The sequence below is a fragment of the Acipenser ruthenus genome, chromosome 4 (genome assembly GCF_902713425.1).
Source record: "Acipenser ruthenus chromosome 4, fAciRut3.2 maternal haplotype, whole genome shotgun sequence".
In the NCBI taxonomy this organism is placed as follows: Eukaryota; Metazoa; Chordata; class Actinopteri; order Acipenseriformes; family Acipenseridae; genus Acipenser; species Acipenser ruthenus.
Window position 1 is genome coordinate 77,868,978 of NC_081192.1, and position 18,829 is coordinate 77,887,806.

The 18,829-nt window shown below is 37.4% G+C and overlaps 1 protein-coding gene across 4 annotated transcripts in view; it reads left to right on the plus strand.

Annotated features, from left to right (window-relative positions):
- The first annotated feature begins 1,400 nt into the window (after positions 1-1,400).
- Positions 1,401-18,829, plus strand: part of ubp1 (upstream binding protein 1) — a 43,506-nt gene continuing 26,077 nt past the window's right edge. For 2 of the 4 annotated variants that reach the window (XM_033999801.3, XM_059022870.1), the window contains exons 1-3: positions 1,401-1,599; positions 10,417-10,599; positions 18,443-18,594. In XM_033999801.3, coding sequence (XP_033855692.3) covers positions 1,529-1,599; positions 10,417-10,599; positions 18,443-18,594 — 406 coding nt within the window. In that variant the 5' untranslated portion in view covers positions 1,401-1,528. Of the gene's footprint in view, positions 1,600-9,814; positions 10,090-10,416; positions 10,600-18,442; positions 18,595-18,829 lie in introns of those variants that run through there. The other 2 variants (XM_033999803.3, XM_033999804.3) reach the window with 2 other exon arrangements.

Consider the following 18,829-nt stretch of genomic DNA (forward strand, 5'->3'; position numbering starts at 1 on the left):
CAATTTGCCTTTTCCTGTTTTCAGTTGGGGATCCCTATTTGAAACTGGTTTTAAAAAGGGGGTTCCTATTAAGTTTGATAACCTCTAAACTTCAGCATGACCAATTTCTTCTAAAAGTTGTATTCCATGGCTGCTGTAGCCTTGTTTTTATTAAAAACAATATTTGTTGGTGTTCAAAATATCAGTCTCTCTACATTGCTTCAAGGAACTATTGTGAGGACAACAGTGCAGTAATCAAGACCAAAAATGTTCAGTGCTACAAAGCATGGAAACACTTTTCTATTCCATGTTGACGAAACTGCCTACTCTTCCATTTTACTTCCTTTTTGAGAACCAAACTTGACTCGCAGCATCAATAAAGCAGAGACCATCTGGTTGGTATGACATGAGGACAACATTGTAACCACTGCAGCAGAGTCTATTGAGCTAGGATGGTTTATTCATAAAGAAATACTTGTCTACAAAATTCCATGTGAAAAATGTACAGCTACACATTTAGAAAATGCCTGACTACTACAAATCAATGTTTGTAACATGAAAAGTACACTTGAAATGTGTGACAATATTAAACACCCATCAGAATGTCAGAACTACATTTTAGCAAAATAAAAACAAAGGCAAGAATCTTGGTTCTTGAAGTTGTCGGATTTTCTTACCAGTAGCAAAGTCTGATATGACTATCTGAAATTGTATCAAAATATTTGCAGCATATTGTTTTCTTTTTTTCAGAAACAAGGCATGGTTTAAAAAATAAAATAAAACGGTACTGATGAATGTGTGGATTTACATATCGATTGATTTGATTACTCTATGCCCTGCCGGCCCCAACTGGATTTTATTAGAGCATTTCACAGCATTCTGAACCACTAATCCATGGTTTCTCTGCCAAGTGCTGATATTCGAGGCCGTCCAAAAGTCAAGTTACACAACAGTGTCCCATAGATGGGAGCTCAATTCAAAGCATGTTCTCTAACACGTCGTTTTTTCCATATATTGTATCGTATATGCATCACCTTGTAGATGTATTTATTCTTATGGTCAAGAGGGTCCTGATATATGGATATTGCATTTGCAATGAAGCTTCAATAAATTGTTGTCCATTTCTCAGGTAGGCACTCGGCACTTTTCAGATTACACATGTGCCATCACATTTAGTTTGCATCACTCTTGCAATTAAGAGAGGTCTACTAAGGTTTTGCACCTCTTATTTTCATGTTTCCATTTCACAACACGGCGTATCCAAATTTTATCAAAATTGAAGTGAAAATTGTTGCAAAGGTTAAACCTTTTTTTTTTATATAACACACTGTATAATGTTTATACATTGTGTGCAGTGATGTCATTCAAGTGATACTCCACCCACCTCCTGTATCCCTTTAACAAAAACTCCTGAGAGAATTACAGGGAGCTCACTAGGAGGAATCGACATCATGTCACATGCTTCCTTGGGCTTTTAAAAAAGAAAGTTGGTAAAGTTTTTAATTACATTTTTTTTACTTAATGCAGTGACCATTTGGTTGAACATAAAATGCTGTTCTGGCACACACAGCCTGAGCAAAGTCACCACCACCAGTATTTAAACAACAACAGCTTCCTACGGTAAGACATTTGTATTATTATTTCAACTGTACATTTATGCAGTGTATAATACATGTCAACTAAAGGTTTTGTGAATAATTACAAGTATATATTAAATATTTGTTAAATGTTGTGTATTTATTATATTTCAGAGATTACAGTGTTTCCTTTTTACATATACAATATGAAATAAATTCTGACAAACAGTATTCTTTACAGATACCCATAATATATTTGGACTATAATTTATGTGTAATATATATTTAAAATAAATTAAGATGACAAATAGTATTTATTTTAGTATTATATTATTCAAATTTCCCAGTAAAATATTACATTATTGTACATATAAGTGTGTGTGTGTATTATATTATTATATATTATTTTTTAGATGTTTATTATACATATATACTTTACATACATACCCATGTAATATTTGTAAATAATTGAGATATAGCAATTAAAGTTTTCTGTAGAAATAATTTTGAAATTGATATTCAAATAGATTTTTTTTAGCTATTAACAAATGTTACATCTCTACAGTCCTATCTCGCTTAATAAAGTAAGTAAATAAAAAATCACAAAGCATTTTTACAGCTGTAGTAGTGCAACCTCAGTGTACAGGTAAAATAACTGGTAATACAGTGCATTACTTCTTCAGAACAAATGTAACCCAAAAAATGCCTCAATGTGTGTACTCTTTGAATGGAAGATCTTTTAAAAATCAGTCAAAACTTTAAGCTTTCCATTCAAAACAACTTTTTTGTGCCAAATGAAATTCACAAAAGTTTTATGTATATAAGATAATATGCCGTGCTGTACATAAAAATGCATTCAAAACACTAGTGCTTTTTAATTCATATAGAGGAGATTAATATGGAAAAACACCTGCTGTGTCTTTAGTACAGTGTGCTAGACTCAGCTAGAGGGACCATTTGGAGGATTGTGGGGATCTGTTTTGCTGTGTTCTGCGGGCTCAGTGCAGAGCTTGGTAAGGGCATGATTAGTGTGATATTACAAGTCTGCCGTGTACCTGCCAGGTAACTGAGACCTGTTAGTAGTTATAATGCTCCAGTTATTGAATATTGAGCTTGTGACAATATTTTGAGTGGGCTTCCTCTGTGTGTGTGTGGAACAACCTAAAAAATGCTCCCTGATTTGTTGGACACGGAGACAAATATTTTGTTTCAGTTCTATAAATTAACAAACAGACCATTAAATATTAAATAAAATTGTATATATTATATATAAAAAAACAAAATACTTACGTGTGAAAAGCCCTAGCTTTGTACAGAATATAGTAATCAGAAAAAAAACAGTGCCAGCTGAAATGCCAATTTAGCATTTTTAAGAAAAAAAGTCATCACAAACTTAAGAAAGGATTCCAGTAATTTACGGTAGGAACTGTGTCTTAAAATGTTTGTTCTGTGTATAATGTTTAATGTCACGCAATAGGAGCACCTACTGTTGATAACCTTCTGAGAAAAGTTTTACACTTCTACCAGGTATCAGTATGCAGTGTAATTCAACAGAAGAAAATAAACTGAATGAAAACAAAATGTTCATCCATTAATCATTATGACTGATTGTAATGAATTGCCATCTCAGTACATACGGTTCAAAGACAAATGTCTTACCATTCAAAAGACTGCTGCCATTAGTTTAACATCAGGGCTGAAGAAAGATAGTTTATAGAAAAGGGTAGTTATATTAAGAATGTGTTTTGTGCAGCTGGAAGCAGTAAAATCAGCTGGTTTATTGCAAGTAAAAAGTCTACTGGCAGTAACATCTGCCTAAAATGAGTTAACATTCATCTTGTTAATACAAACATGGAATGACCTCAATAGACCGCTTATGTGTTAGCAAAATGAAGGTGAATGTGACACAAGCTTATTTGTTTATCTACTTACACATACCATCATGGCTTTTTTCTATAATGTGTAATACCTGTGTCTTTATGGGAGTACATTTTGTCAGCAACTTTATAATAATGTCTTTATTTTTATATAGCGCCTTTCATAGTGGACCACCATCACAAAGCACTTTACAGAGGTAGGCTGTGAACTGTGCATTATGTGCAGAGTCACTTACACCAGGACATTGATTTAACATCTCATCCGCAGAATGGAGCACAAGGAGGTTTAATGACTAGCTCAGGGTCACACAGTGAGTCAGTCAGTGGCAGAGGTGGGATTTGATCCAGTGACCTTCTGGCTACAAGCCCTGGACTTTAACCACTGGACCACACTGCCTTCTTTAACTTAAGCCATATACCTTAGATTTATCAGAACATTGTCAACACAATGGTGTTTTCTAAGTTTGGAACAAACTGACTGCATGTTTGAGGTGAAGGGTTTATTTATTGTAAGTACAGAGCATTAATTAAAGATAATGGTTCCTGAGGCCCTGTCTTTTGAAAACAAATCCCAACCTATTTAATTAATTTAAAGGCATGTACGTTCACAGACAATATTGGCACCCTATGCTTATTATAAAATTATTTCATTTAAAGTATTTGTTCGTGATAAATGTATTGGCACCCATTTTAGCATTTAGTGTCCTGCTTTTGCTTTTATTACGGCTTTCAGACGTTTATGACAATTCTTAATCAGTATTTTACATCTTGTTGGAGAAATCTGGGCCCATTCTGTCTTGCATGTTTCCTTCAGCTCAGATAGATTCGATACACAATGCTTTGCTACATCTATTGGATTGAGATCTGGTGTTTACGAAGGCTATTCTAGAACTTTTCTTTTTCCCCCCCCCAGAGTTGACTCAGTTGAATACTTTGGGTCGTTGTCATATTATAAGTTGTCAATTAGCCTACTAGGAGATGTTGTCATTGTACTTTGTACTGTAGAATGCTTTGTAGGGATGCATACAGGACCGGACATCATGAGTGGTCCGATCCAAATCTATTGAAAGTCCAGTCCACCTTAAGGAAGTCTCGTCCACACTGTGGACCGGTATGTGGCTGGTCCAACTTCTATATTTTATACAAACACTGTGACCACTAGTTTTTTTTTTCTCTGTGTTTTAAAGTGGTTGAAATAAGGGCCATGTCAGAAACAAACACAATGTTTAAAACACTGCCCTAAGCATTAACCTTTTTAAAAGCTCTACAGTAAAAAAACGAAATAAAGTATTTAATGACTATAATGAGAAGGTCAATATGTTAAAGACATTATGTCATTATGAGTGTTAGAATGTGTTGAATGGTCCTTCAGTGTTCTAAGCCGTTACAACATCCAGCACATTGTCACGATTAGGAACTACTACAAAGGCAAATCATTGTACCTGTGCTTCATAACGTCACCATGCAAAATCAAAGAAAACACCTGTCAAAATACCTGCTGTGACTGTCATGGGAGATCCTGAAGACATCAAGTCGTCTTTTAATAACTTCCCGTTTATATTAATTTGCACTACGAATCAGTTTGCTATTTAAACAAGACGCTGTTTTGGTATTTTATTTGTAGGACATACCAGTCATTTTCTGGAACTTCGGTCGGATCCAGTTGTCAGATAATCAATTTTATTTTTCTCCAGTTAGTTTGTATCAGCCGTCGTTTTGTGAAAATGACTCTTACTTAATTTTTTAAATATGGCTAATTTTATATTTCTCGACAGTATTTACATTACTAAACGCAATGTCTTAACCACCCGACTCTCCCCTTTCTTCTTTATTACCGCGCACTCACTCATTATTATTTGTTTTATTTGTTTATTTAGCAGACGCCTTTATCCAAGGCGACTTACAGAGACTAGGGTGTGTGAACTATGCATCAGCTGCAGAGTCACTTACAACTACGTCTCACCAGAAATACGGAGCACAAGGAGGTTAAGTGACTTGCTCGGGGTCACACAATGAGTCAGTGGTTGAGGTGGGATTTGAACCGGGGACCTCCTGGTTACAAGCCCTTTTCTTTAACCACTGGACCACACAGCCTCCTCTCATTTACAATACGTGCTAGAAAAAACTCAAAATGAAATGAATACCACAAAACAAACAAATTGAGGTTAAATGACTGGCTTTATAAAAATAAAATGTAAAAAATATATGTAATTTGACTTTAAATTAATTACTTAATAATTAGGCCTAATAATCTTCACTTCACCCAAACGCACCTTAAAAACTCTCGCGCTCTGGTATATGCTAGAGCAGGGGTTTTCAAACTTTTTTTGACACTACACCTTCTGTTGATATAGGTTTCAGGTAAAGTACCCTTTACAATTTTCTCTCACTGAATGGTAGAGTAATCTGATTAATATTTTTTCCCCCCATCGTTTTTAATATATCGTTTTCACAACAGTCTGGGACTGACAAGCTGCTGGTTTAAAGACAGAATACCAAACAGCAGGCTTCATTCTTAAAACTTACATAAGAACATAAGAAAGTTTACAAACGAGAGGAGGCCATTCAGCCCATCTTGCTCGTTTGGTTGTTAGTAGCTTATTGATCCCAGAATCTCATCAAGCAGCTTCTTGAAGGATCCCAGGGTGTCAGATTCAACAACATTACTGGGGAGTTCCTATACTTTTTAGGATTTTGACTGCTCGAATCAGATCACCGCATAGTCTTCTTTGTTCAAGACTGAATGGATTCAATTCTTTTAGCCTGTCTGCATACAACATGTCTTTGGATGCACAGAATTAAAAGACAGTATTTAGGAATCTCTTTGGAAATACTCTTATTATAAATAATATAAAATAGTCTGCATTGTAAATGTTTATCAAGTTACCATTTACTTCCCACCTCAGCATAGGCCTAATTGTGTGCCATTTAAATTTTTTAGAATATCAAAAACATTAACCTCAAGATTAAACTATAATAACTAACAATGATAAATTATTATTATTATTATTATTATTATTATTATTATTATTATTATTATTAAAGCCACCATAAACAGTATCCAAAAGGATTCTGTATAACTTTCTGTCGCTTTGCACTTTCTGTACACACTTGTGTTTTCTTCCTTCGCAAGTAAGAAATGTATACTTTTCAAACACCGAAAACATAGGTATTCAACCAGCCGCTGTTACTGCTACTAAAATGCAGCCGCGGTGATAAATAAAACAAAAACCGTCAAAGTATCAGTATTGTGATTACTATTTACGTTTACTGGAGCATTTATACTTGTGGAAATGTATTGTGGAAACGAGCACGCACAATGCGATTTAAATATAAACACGTACGTTTATAAAAAAAAATAAAAAGTGTTTATTTTTGCTCGAGTGCCCGCGGATAGTTGAAGGAGCGGATTAGAGTGGCGCAGATAAACGGGGTTCAACTGTATTACAATATACATTTGATACTTTAACAATTTGACTTAGGATTTGTAGTACTTTACTGACAGAGTCTAGCGATTGCCTTGCATTATCTGTGTGTCCTTTTTTCTAGTCACAGATGACTCGGTTAATTCATATTTTTTGAATACAACAGTCATCAGGTTTCTTGTCAGTTTTTTAGAAGGAGCTGTCCTTCTAACCTCTTGCAAATCTCCATTTGTGACCCCTGGTCCTTGTTTCTTTTTTCAGGTTTAAAAAGTCCCCTGGGTCGACATTGTCAATACCTTTTAGAATTTTGAATGCTTGAATCAGATCACCGCGTAGTCTTCTTTGTTCAAGACTGAATAGATTCAGTTATTTTAGCCTGTCTGCATACGACATGCCTTTTAAACCTGGGATAATTCTGATCGCTCTTCTTTGCACTCTTTCTAGAGCAGCAATATCCTTGTTGTAACGAGGTGACCAGAACTGAACACAATATTCTAGATGAGGTCTTACTAATGCATTTTAAAGTTTTAACATTACTTCCCTTGATTTAAATTCAACACTTTTCACAATATATCCGAGTATCTTGTTGGCCTTTTTTTATAGGTTCCCCACATTGTCTAGATGAAGTCAACATAAACTAGGTCTTTTTCATAGATTAATTTTGAATGACCTTTGCTGCTGCAACAGTGTTTGCCACTCCTCCTATTTTTGTGTTGTCTGCAACACATGTGAGAGTGCTGTGTTCTCTGCACTGCTTAGCCTCTGTACTCCGAACTGTGCAAGTGCGGCCGCTAAGTAGAACAATGCGCTAATCGAGACCCTCGTTATCATAATTGCAGATCATTATTTGTGCTTGTTGAGTAATTTGCGTTGCTCTGAAGTTTACATAGGGCACAGTGCCTCCTTTCAGACCACAGTTGGAATGTCTAGAGGGATAGCCCAAGCCACCTTTTCCAGAGTGCTAGGCAAATTTCTGGATGCCATGCTAAAAAGGACAGGCCAAATACATATCATTTCCTAAGGATACTAGCATAACTGACGTTGGCTGAGGCTTTTCCAGACTGTGACCTCAGCCGTAAGGACTCTCCACTCCTTCTCAGAAAACTTTTCTTTTCCGTGCACCTAGAGGACTTTGCTGCCCTTCCTCTGACATATTTTGTTGGTTTGTATTTTTGTGCTCCACAAATGGCATACAGCGACTACTGCTCTCTGTACTCCTAACTGTGCAAGTGTGGCCTCTAAGGAGAATGATGCGCTCATTGAGACCCTCGTTATCATAATTGCGGATCATTATTTGTGCTTGTTGAGTAATTTTGAAGTTTACATAGGGCACAGTGCCTGGCTGCAATGCAATTTGAATTTTGCTTCTGCAATTATTTGCACTACGCCTATACTAACACCACCCCTAAAAATGCACTCACTTTTTTATTCATAAGGATTTGCTTAGTTTTGGCCTTTTCTTTTGCATAAAAAGTGTTTCTAGCAGTACCCACAATTTACTGTGCTCATTCCAAAGACAAAAAGCGACTCTTACAACTAGTAAGACCGACGTTAAAAAATGTATTCATTTGCAAGAGATAGACCTATAATGAAGGGAATGAATAAAGCTTGAGCATAGTGTAGAATTTTAAGTACTGGTATGCAAAAAACAAAACAAACAAACAAAAAAAAAACCTTTTGATGAAGTATTAATTATAACTATGATGCATTCATTTTCAATAACCTTTCTTTATAAATGTCCCAATAAATGTGAATATAGGCCTATACAAAATAGGACATAAAGCATTGTAGACACTTGTGGCAACATAATTTCTATCCAGGATGAGTTATCTGAAGAACATTCCTCTCCAGTATGTATAATATTTACTCTATTTAAACCACCCTTCCCTGATAGCAGCTATTTAGTCTCTTTTCACGTTGGTCGGCACTGGTATCATGATTATCAAAGCAAATCACTCTACCTATGATGTGAAATGTTTCCAGTACACATAGTGGCAGGAAATATATCCCTACCAGTTTCTGTATGCCATAAACCAGCAGTTGCTTCACCTTTGGATCCATACACTCCAGCTAACAAAAGTAACCCAATGTATCCATGCATATCAGCATGATCAAGCTCTTTACACTTTGCACCTAGTACACACCTATCTTCCAAGTTGGTCATTTCCAGTATTATGTTTTCGATTGCTGTGGTATATCATGAATGTGAGTAACAGCATATCTAGTCATCCCAGAAACCATTTTGATGAAACAGGGATTTATCTGAGGTCCTTTCTCGGGTCAATATGACCCCGTTGTATTTATCGATGTAGCTTTGTAATCGTCCGTCAAATAAACTAATAATGATTCATACGTGGAGGTTAAAAGTGCATTTTATTTTCTCAGGCATACAAAGCTACATAGACAAATACATCAGGGTCATACTGACCCAAGACATTACGTTTGTCTACAACATCTCAAAGTTACTATTTACTGTTTTTTAAATTTTTGACCCCAACCTAGGAAAAGTATTATTGCTGGTAAAAAAAAATCAAGCATTTAAGGTCAACTGAAACCAGTGTCTTGTCATCTAGACATAACATAAATAACAGGGTTAAAAACTGAAGAAACTGCAGTGCCGTGACAAATTACGCCACGAAAAAATAGACTCTTGTGACGCCCTATCTATCTGGCATTGGGGTTTAACTTTGTTTGTTTTTTTGTAATACTTCCATTGGTTAGTTTCTCTACCTTCAGTATTACTATCAAATCAATGAACAAGGTCCCTAAAGCTCTACCCAATGAAGAGCCTACTACACTCAGCTTTGATTGGGTCACTGTCATTTTACAACTGCAAAGTCCAACATTCGTGGCCAATCAATGTATAATTGCTGCACACTGGAACTTTCTATTGGTTATCTGGATTTGACAGGCACCATTGAAGCGTGCCCTGGTTGGTTATGATACCAGTTGACTCCTCCCCCTGCGTCGGGTGTAGGAAGGTTTTGTGCAGGGAGTTTGAGAGGCCATGTTGATGATTTGTATGGGGCCGTGGGGATTACCCTAGCGGGGAAAGAAGCAGCCCTTTCCCGGGGATTTAAAAAAAAAATTAAAATTAAAAAAAACCTCAGGTTAAGCTGGCCTGGGGCGCCACAACCCTTCGACCGAACTCGCAATGAGAAAGGGAGAGCGGTGTCGGAGTGGAGACGGAGCAAGGAGCACCTAGCGAAAGATACTGCCAGGGATTCAGTGGTGAAAACTAGTGTTTGTTCAACCGTTGTTGTTATCCAGACGCAAACATTTTACTGTAGACTGTATTACACCCAGCATCAACACCACAGTGTAATACTGCAGTTATATTACATTTTGCCTAAGCACTGTACTTAATCTGTGGTAACGCAGGGTAGAAGGGATGATTTTAATATGTTATTGTTAATTTCGATTTTTAAGTACAAAAAAATTGGAATACTTGCCAATTAACAATTTACAAATTACAGAATTATGTTAATGACTAAAGTGACAACTGACAGGCTGTATTATAACATCGGACTTATAGTTCGCCTAATTTGTTTTACGTAGCCCCTCCCGCAAACTAAAACTAGAGCTAGAGAGAGACCAGTTTAACTTCGGTCGCCAAATTGAAAACATGGCTTGGGTGCTGAAGATGGATGATGCAGCTATCGAGTCGGGGCTGGTGCACGACTTCGATGCCAGTCTCTCTGGAATCGGGCAAGAACTCGGCGCCGGCGCCTACAGTATGAGGTTAGCAACATATTATGCTTATATGTGTCACTGTAATCTAAATGTAAAACTGTCGATTTTTTAAATCTAATTTAGAGTCTGTGGTAGACATTATGTGTGGGTGGTGGGTGTTTGTTTGTTTGTTTATTTATTTATTTATACTGACCAAATTAAACAAAAATAAAAAAAAAATAAAATACAGACAACCTCAGGTATGTGGTTTATAGTGGCCTAAAGTCTAATACACAACATTTCTCTGTGCAACAGTTGTAGAAAAAAATGTAGAATCTTAAACATCACTATGAACTGTTGCCATATGGCCACGATGTCAATACATGGTTAACTCTGAAACGTTGTGCAATGTTGGTCCTATGGTATTGCGTTCCCTTGACTATCAATCCTCAGTAGTCCAATAAACTCCTGTCCTGTCATTCACTTTTCCCATAGTGTTAGTAAATAAGTATGAAGGATTTCTTTAAAACATTGCAGTCCAACGTGTTTGATTCATTGTTGCTATGTTTGGAAGTTTGTCACCTTTTTAAAAAATAATGATAAAAAAACAAACAAGCATGGAAATCCACTGCAAGTCAATAAATAGGTGTTACGTGTTGTGGCCATGGGGATATGAGAAATTGGCACAAAAAAAAAAAAGTTACATTTTGTTTTTAATTAACTTCTGCATAAAGTTATCACTAACCATGAACAGCCACAGAAAGAGTTACAAATTAATGTAATTCTCTGAACTGGGGATTTGCTGCAGGTTCTTAATTAAGGGTTAAATTAAATTTAAGAATAGCAAAATAATGTTCATAACACATTTTAAAATAGTGTTGCTTTTGTTTTACAGACTGCTTTTTGTTGTTTAAAAGTAGAGCCCTTTTCACACTGGCTGTCCCGTCACAATCCCGCGTAGTGTGAAACCACGTACCTGGGCCCCAGCAACCCACCTCAGGGTGTGGTTTGACATGCTTTGACCCGGGTTGAGCGAGACAAAATGCATGACAGCCGTTCTTAAGCCGACGAGAGGTTTAACTTCCGCAAGGAACATTTCTGTTTATTCTGTTTAGCCATACAGTACACCCTCACTATAACAAACCTGTTGGAGTCCAAGCCTTTTGTTCGTTATAGCGAAAGGACAAAACGAACTATAACTGTTGGAGTAAGTTAATGAAGTCGCCTTGGATAAAGGCGTTGGCTAAATTAATAAATACTACGATTACTAATAATAATAATAATGTGGCGGCACAGAGGCGTAGTGGTTAGCGCTGCTGCCTCACAGCGCCAGGGTCCTAGGTTCGAATCTGGCCTAGGGTACTGTCTGTGTGGAGTTTGCATGTTCTTCCCATGTTCGCATGTTCTCCCCGTGTTCGCGTGGGTTTTCTCTGGGTACTCCGGTTTCCTCCCACAGTCCAAAGATATGCTGTCCAGGTTGATTGGACACTCTAAATTGCCCTCTGTGTGTGTGTGTGTGTGTGTGTGTGTGTGTGGTGCCCTGCGATGGACTGGCGTCCCGTCCAGGGTGTAGTCTCGCCTTGCACCCTGTGTATGCCGGGTTAGGCTCCAGCACACCGCGACCCTGTAAAGGAGTAAGCAGTTAATGATAATGGATGGATGGATAATAATGATTGTGAATAAAAGCAGAATTACACAACCCAAAATTCCACAAAAAGCACAAATCTAAATTGAAACATGAAAAATGTAAAAGCTCATCAACAAAGTTTCAGTTTTGTTTCAATCGAACAATTTAAAATTCGAAACGTTCATTTAAGTCTCGGTTCTTTATTTAAAAAAAAGAAGTAAAAAAAAAATCATACATTTTGCTTTGCCGTGTCAGTTGCATGGTAGCTGTACAAGCCAACCTTAGCATTTGGTGGAGTTGCAGGATTTTTATTGCATCAACGTCCTATGTTTCCATCCATGCAAAAGCAGTCTCTAACCCCTTTACAGCCTCAGATGCAATGTGGGGGAAGGGGTGCCGGTTCGTCTGTCTCGTCAATTTCACTGTCCTGGGCATCAGACCTCCCCAACACTTTGTCAACGATGTCTTCATCAGTCAGCATGGTGGTCACTGCACACTCGCATCCACATGAAGCCAGTCATTCACAACAGCTTCAGTTCCATCTTCTATTCCATCCAGCAAATGAAGCATCCGGACATCAGACAGAAATTGCTCATTGTAGTCATTTTCCAGTTGGAGCAATTCGTCATCTTGATTGACAGTTGGCAGGGAGGATCCTAACGTCTTGTCCCAAATGTTTTTGACACTTCTTGAATGAATACCGGACCAAGCGTTGGCTGCAAGGAAAAATCATATTTCAGGGTAAATGATGTCAAAAAAGTCACATAGTTTGTATCCCTTGTGACTAGGATTTCCCAAAGTAGTCTTTTTCTGTACTGTGTCTTGAATGCTGCAATTATCCCACCATCCATCGGCTGGATTTTTGATGTTGTGTTTTTAGGTAAGTAGACAACAGATGTGACCAACTGGTGTCCAGGGGGGTGAGCTGGGCAGTTGTCCAGCAGTAACGGCTCTTCCATCTTGATGTGCTAGACGTTGATGCCTCTTAACACTAGGGACAAAGTCCTCAAAAAAACACTGTTTAAACATTTCCCCCGCCATCCAGGCTTTTTTGGAGTTCTTGTAACTCACTGGCAGTGACTTCATTTCAACATTATGAAAGCGTGGCTGTCTTGACTTTCCAATGCAAAGCGGGGTAATTTTATGACTCCCACTTGAATTTGTACAGAACAAAAACGTTACCCTTTCCTTCGGCACTTTATATCCCTTCATTGTATCTGTCCACTGGCGCAATGTCCTGTCAGGCACACCTTTCCAAAACAACCCAGTTTCATCAGCATTGTCTATCTGCTCCAGTGTATAACCTCCTTCTAACAAAAGTTGGTTCAGCTTTGGAAGGAAGCTGGCTATAGCCTCATCATCGCACAAACGGGATTCACCGACAATTTTCATTTCCCAAATGCCGTGCCTTTTTTGAAACCGCCACATCCATCCGTCAGAAGCTTTGAATGTTGTTTCAGGATTAATTTACTTTGCCAGGATGTTTGCTTTTTCGCAAATGATCGTTCCAGATACAGGATGACCATTGCTTCTACACTGCTGGAACCACAACAAGACTGCTTCATTTAGTGCATCATCATCAGATTTTCTTAATTTCTTTCGTGATAGTCCTTCATCACTGTCAACTGTATGGACAAAGGCTCTGAGATTTTGCTCTGTTTTCTTGAATGTTCCAATCGTGTTTTTTGGCAACCCATATTCACGACAGAGATCTGCCGGCGTTGCTCCTTTTTTTTCAAACGATCAATAATTTCCTGCTTTGTTTCAACAGAAATTGATTTTCGTTTTGGAGACATAGCGCAAGCTTTTAGACACTTTCACTTCAGAGACACAGCGTGAACTTTTGACACAGAATAATAATTGTGTGCACATGCTGTTAATTACAGACCTGTTGTGCACAGGTCTGTAATTAACAGGATTTGGACAGTGTCCACTATTAGCAATTTTTAAATTATTATTACTTCTTTTTTATTGTTTGCAGTACAGTGTAGTTGGGATCCAGGGACCAGGTTCATTATAGCCGAAGGTTCGTTATAATGAAAGGCTTTTATAGCGAGGGTGTACTGTATTTTTGTTGATTGAGATACACCATGAGCCTGATTGCAGCAGAGATGAAGAAACATTTGCTCTAATCAACATTTGGGCCGGTGGTTCAATCCAGAGAAGCTTGGATGGAAGCGTCAGTAACAAGCTGCTTCCGGGGCATTGATACGCGCATTGTGTACTTGCATCTGTCACCCAGGTCAACCCTGCTTTATCAAAAGCAGTGTGAAATCGCATACCTGACCCGCATGGTACCGTGTCCTGACACGGGTAGGTTCCGACCCGGGTAGAGCATGCCACTGTACATTGACAGATTAATGTTTTCCATGTGGGTGGTAGTGTTCATGGTGCAGTCTTATATTATCTGCCCTGAAGATGAAGTTTATTACCTCATTCTTCCTTGCTTTTCAAGAAATGTGTTGTGGTATTTCAGGCTCTGCACATACCATTCACAGGTTTTAATCTGAAGGGAAAATTTAGAAATGCTGTTATCTGCCAACAACCGAACTGAAACTGACATTTGCATGTAAAAGTTTTTTTTTTTTTGGTAACGTAAGTCAAGAATTACCCTCCGTAGGGTAACTGTGGATTAATACTTAGTCTGGGTGTTCAGATTTCTTGGGCTGTTTTCTTTCCAGGTTTCTAAACCATTTTTGTTGGTGAAAGGTGCTACCAGGCATATGTAAAGCACAAGCCTGCGTACCCAAACCAAAACCGCTTGTTAAATGCATCCTATGATGTGAAAAGCTGACGCTGGAAGTTTTTGAATAAAAAAAAGCTTGTCTATTGCATCTAAATTACTCTGTATACCCAATAAAAAATGTGATAATGATGCTAAACTGACTAAAACAGCCAAATCCAAAAGTTATGAAAGAAAATTTAATGTTGGAATACTGCAACAAATATCTGGAAGTTGCTTAAATTAGATGCACCTGTGAGCAGGTCTGTTTTTATTTATTTACTGTGCATGTATTGAAATTAGTTTAATTTGTCTGATTACTTTGTTGCTGCATTTTATGGGCATATTGATTTTGTAAATTAAAATGTGAGGGCCTTACCATACATAGTCTTATGTATTATAGTAGCAGGCATACGCTGTGCAAATGAGTATTGAGATCACATTCCTGATGTACCTGTCTTGTATTACTAATTTATTATTTACTAATCAAAAATGCAGTGTGCCACGTCTGGATTCCCAATTTACCACATGTGGTTAGTGGCTAACGTATTGGGCAACAGTAAATTAAGTGACTTTCCTTGACGCTTCTGAAATCGGGGAATGCACAGACTAGGGTTGGCTCACTTGGCACACAGGTGCTATTATTTTCTTTTTTTTTTTTTTTTTTTTTTTCATGCCGCCCGTTCACTGACCTAAAAATAGGGCTGGCAGCTGCCAATAAGTGGATGTGTTGGACCCTGAAAATAATTAAACAAAACCATTCATGGAGTCTTAGCCCAGACAGCTACAGTGTTGATTAACACTATCTGAATCACAACCCCAGTGCCAGGAGCTGGATATAATAGCTAGGTGACCTTAGATAAACTGTGCCAGGACCCCTTTAAATTGATAGTGGGCAGCCTTGAAATTTTTCACCTCGTCGCAAACAACTGTCGAGCAATTCAACTTGTTGCTCTATGAAATCAAAGTTAGCAGAAAGAAAACTTGAATTGAAAATTGCACTAAAAGTTAAAAAAAAAAAAAAAAAAAAAAAACAGTACACATTATAGGGATTAGTTGGAAAGTCATTATTCGAGGAAATAAATGTTTGTTGCTCTTTCAGTAAATACTGGTAACTTACAGACTTCTTTGTGGGTACTGAGGCACATCAAAGGAGTTGATACAAGCCCTCGAATGCTAACCACAGGATGATGTTTCTGCAGGTAGACGATGGCTTTGATAAAGTACTGTGCTTCTGTATTTCCTGTCTGTCTCCTTGTAGCTTATTGTACCCCCTCAAGCAGCTTCTTTTTGTTTCATAAAATATATGATTTATCATCCTCCCAAAAGACAGGATAAAACTTGTCTATGGTAATGGTGGGTTTATACACAATCATCTTGAAGTCAAAGGAATGCTAATTACCTGCTTACCTCTTTATTAGCATTAGCAGGATTGCCAGTGGTCCCCTTTTCTTCTGTGTCTTGTGTTTTTTTAAAAAAGTTTTGTAATTTAATTCTGGTTATATAGATATGTAGACAAAAAGCGAACAAAACTTTCTTCCTGGTAACTGACCACATAGTGTGTGTGATTGCAGCGGCATCATTGGATGGAATCTGAGCTACAGAACAGGAAGTGATTTTTGTCCCAGGAAGTAGTAGCAACTTTTAGTTTTCAAATTTTAAAATCTCTTCTTGACACTTCAAGGATTCATGAACACAGGAACATGATCTACTCAAAGATACTGGATTAGAACATGACATTGTTCCCAGATCTACCCTATGCTTTTAGAGTAGTACAAGTCTATTACAACTCTTACAGTACAAGTCTATTACTTGTACTGTAAGAGCTGCTTTTCCCTTTTGTACACTTACAGCTATTGCCAAAGGTTTTGCATCACCTAGATAGAGACATCATAAAAAAAAAAAAATCATCATAATTTTGATATTCTATTTAACATTATATAATCAAAGACAATACAAAATTATATCAAAAGTCTTCCGTAAGCTATAATAGTACAGTATTTAGATTTTGAAATGTCACATTTTTCAATTTGTCAGTTTTTCATTAAGTATATGGAAAACTACAAAGCAGTATGTAACTCAATATGTTAATTAGGGCTGTCAAGCGATATTTTTTTTTATCGCGATTAATCTCACAATTAAAAAAAAAAATAATCTTAGTTAATCTCGGTTTTAATCGCATATTAAATTGTTACAATTACTACATCCGTCTAATTTAAATTTGTTTTATTACTGATGCTATTGTTTTTATTATCCTTAACTGTAAATAAAATTGTTTAAAATGTATTTATTTAACCAGGAAATTTACCCATTGAGACCACCACCAAAATTTACTAGGGGCAATAATTTAGAAATTACAAATACAACCAACACAATAAAATGTGCGGTTAAAATTGAGCTATAGTAAGCACTTCTAGGAAATGAACTGTTAATTCTGAAGAGAACATTAAAAAAAAAAACTGTCATAGACAAAAATTGCAAACTAACAATTTGTTAGGCTTACATACTATGCGCAAAAGAAAAAAAAAGGAGCAACGCAGCCTAACTCATTTAAAAAAAAAAAAAAAAAAAAAAAAGTATTATTATACTTAGCTTGATATGGGCTTGCAGCGATCCTGCATTTCTGTCAACTGGTGGGTTTAATTTGTTGTTGTTATTGTCTGTAGCAGAAGAGCTGCTTGTGTATTTTGAGAAGTGAAGGCGTTTTCAGCATACAGCAGACTAGATACTTGTGTTTGATACTGGAACTCACTTTGACAGTAGACAAGTAAGCGACTTTCTGTCCATGAGCCCGTCAAAAAAAAAATCCCATTCATTTTTAGTGCTTTGCTTCATTAAGAGGTTCAGTGACTAACTTTCTATTTAATACTTTCTATTCAATAACTGCACTCAGACACTCAATACAATGTTGCCGCGGCCGGGATTGAAGTATGGTGTGCTGAAAGGCTCAATACACAGCAATGAGATTAACACACGTTAAAATAATTAATCTCTAAAAGCATTTACGCGTTAATCACAGAAGTTAACTGCGATTAATTGACAGTCCTAATGTTAATGTAACATTATTCAGCAGGTCCAACTTTCATTTGATGTTATGAAGCTAAATGTGTTCATGCTGTAAGGTGATGCAAACCTTTTGGCCATAGCTGTAGGCCTGTTTTTTGTGTTTTATGGTCCTGTACATTTTAAAGCAAACATTTTTTTTTTTATAAAATAAAATGTCCTCGCATTCAATTGCACACTGTGACAGGGCAGTATCCATGCAGGTAAACAGTGTGTGTCAATAAAGATTCATTTTGAATTTGTTTGGCAGGGATGGGGCTAATTCCATCCCTGCCAGATTCACGTGTGGAACGTGGCTGGGTCTTGATTGACTAATTTATGGCCAATCAAACCCCAGCCACATGGTATATAAAGGGAGCTGAATGCTTTGTTAGACGAAGAGGGTTCAGTGAAGGCAAATGCTCAGCCTCAGACAAAGTCAAGAAGATACTGATTTTGTTGCCTACGGCAAGATCCTCACAAATTTGGTCTCTAACCAGCTGCTGTCTGTTTCCCCCAAGTGATGTCTTGGCACTGCCTATTTTCAAGCAGGAAGATTCAAGCCTCCCCCAAGACAGCGAGACCAAAAACCCTCCATTCCAGTATGTTCTGTGTGCTGCCACCTCGCCGGCAATCAAACTGCATGATGAGACCCTCACCTACCTGAACCAAGGTAACCTCCCCTTATATTCTCAGTGCTGTGGGATTGACATTGGCTAAAGTATCCATTCCTCTACTGTTGGTGCTGCAGTACCAGGCGGGAGTCACATCTCCTTTAAAAGTCTTTCTGCAGAGTCTGGACAGGGAAGTAGGGGTCTGCCTTTGTCTTCTAATGAGCTAAGCAGACCTTCTATAGTGAATGAACACACCTCTTCAGTTACTTGCATCAGTCACTAGTATGGGACTAT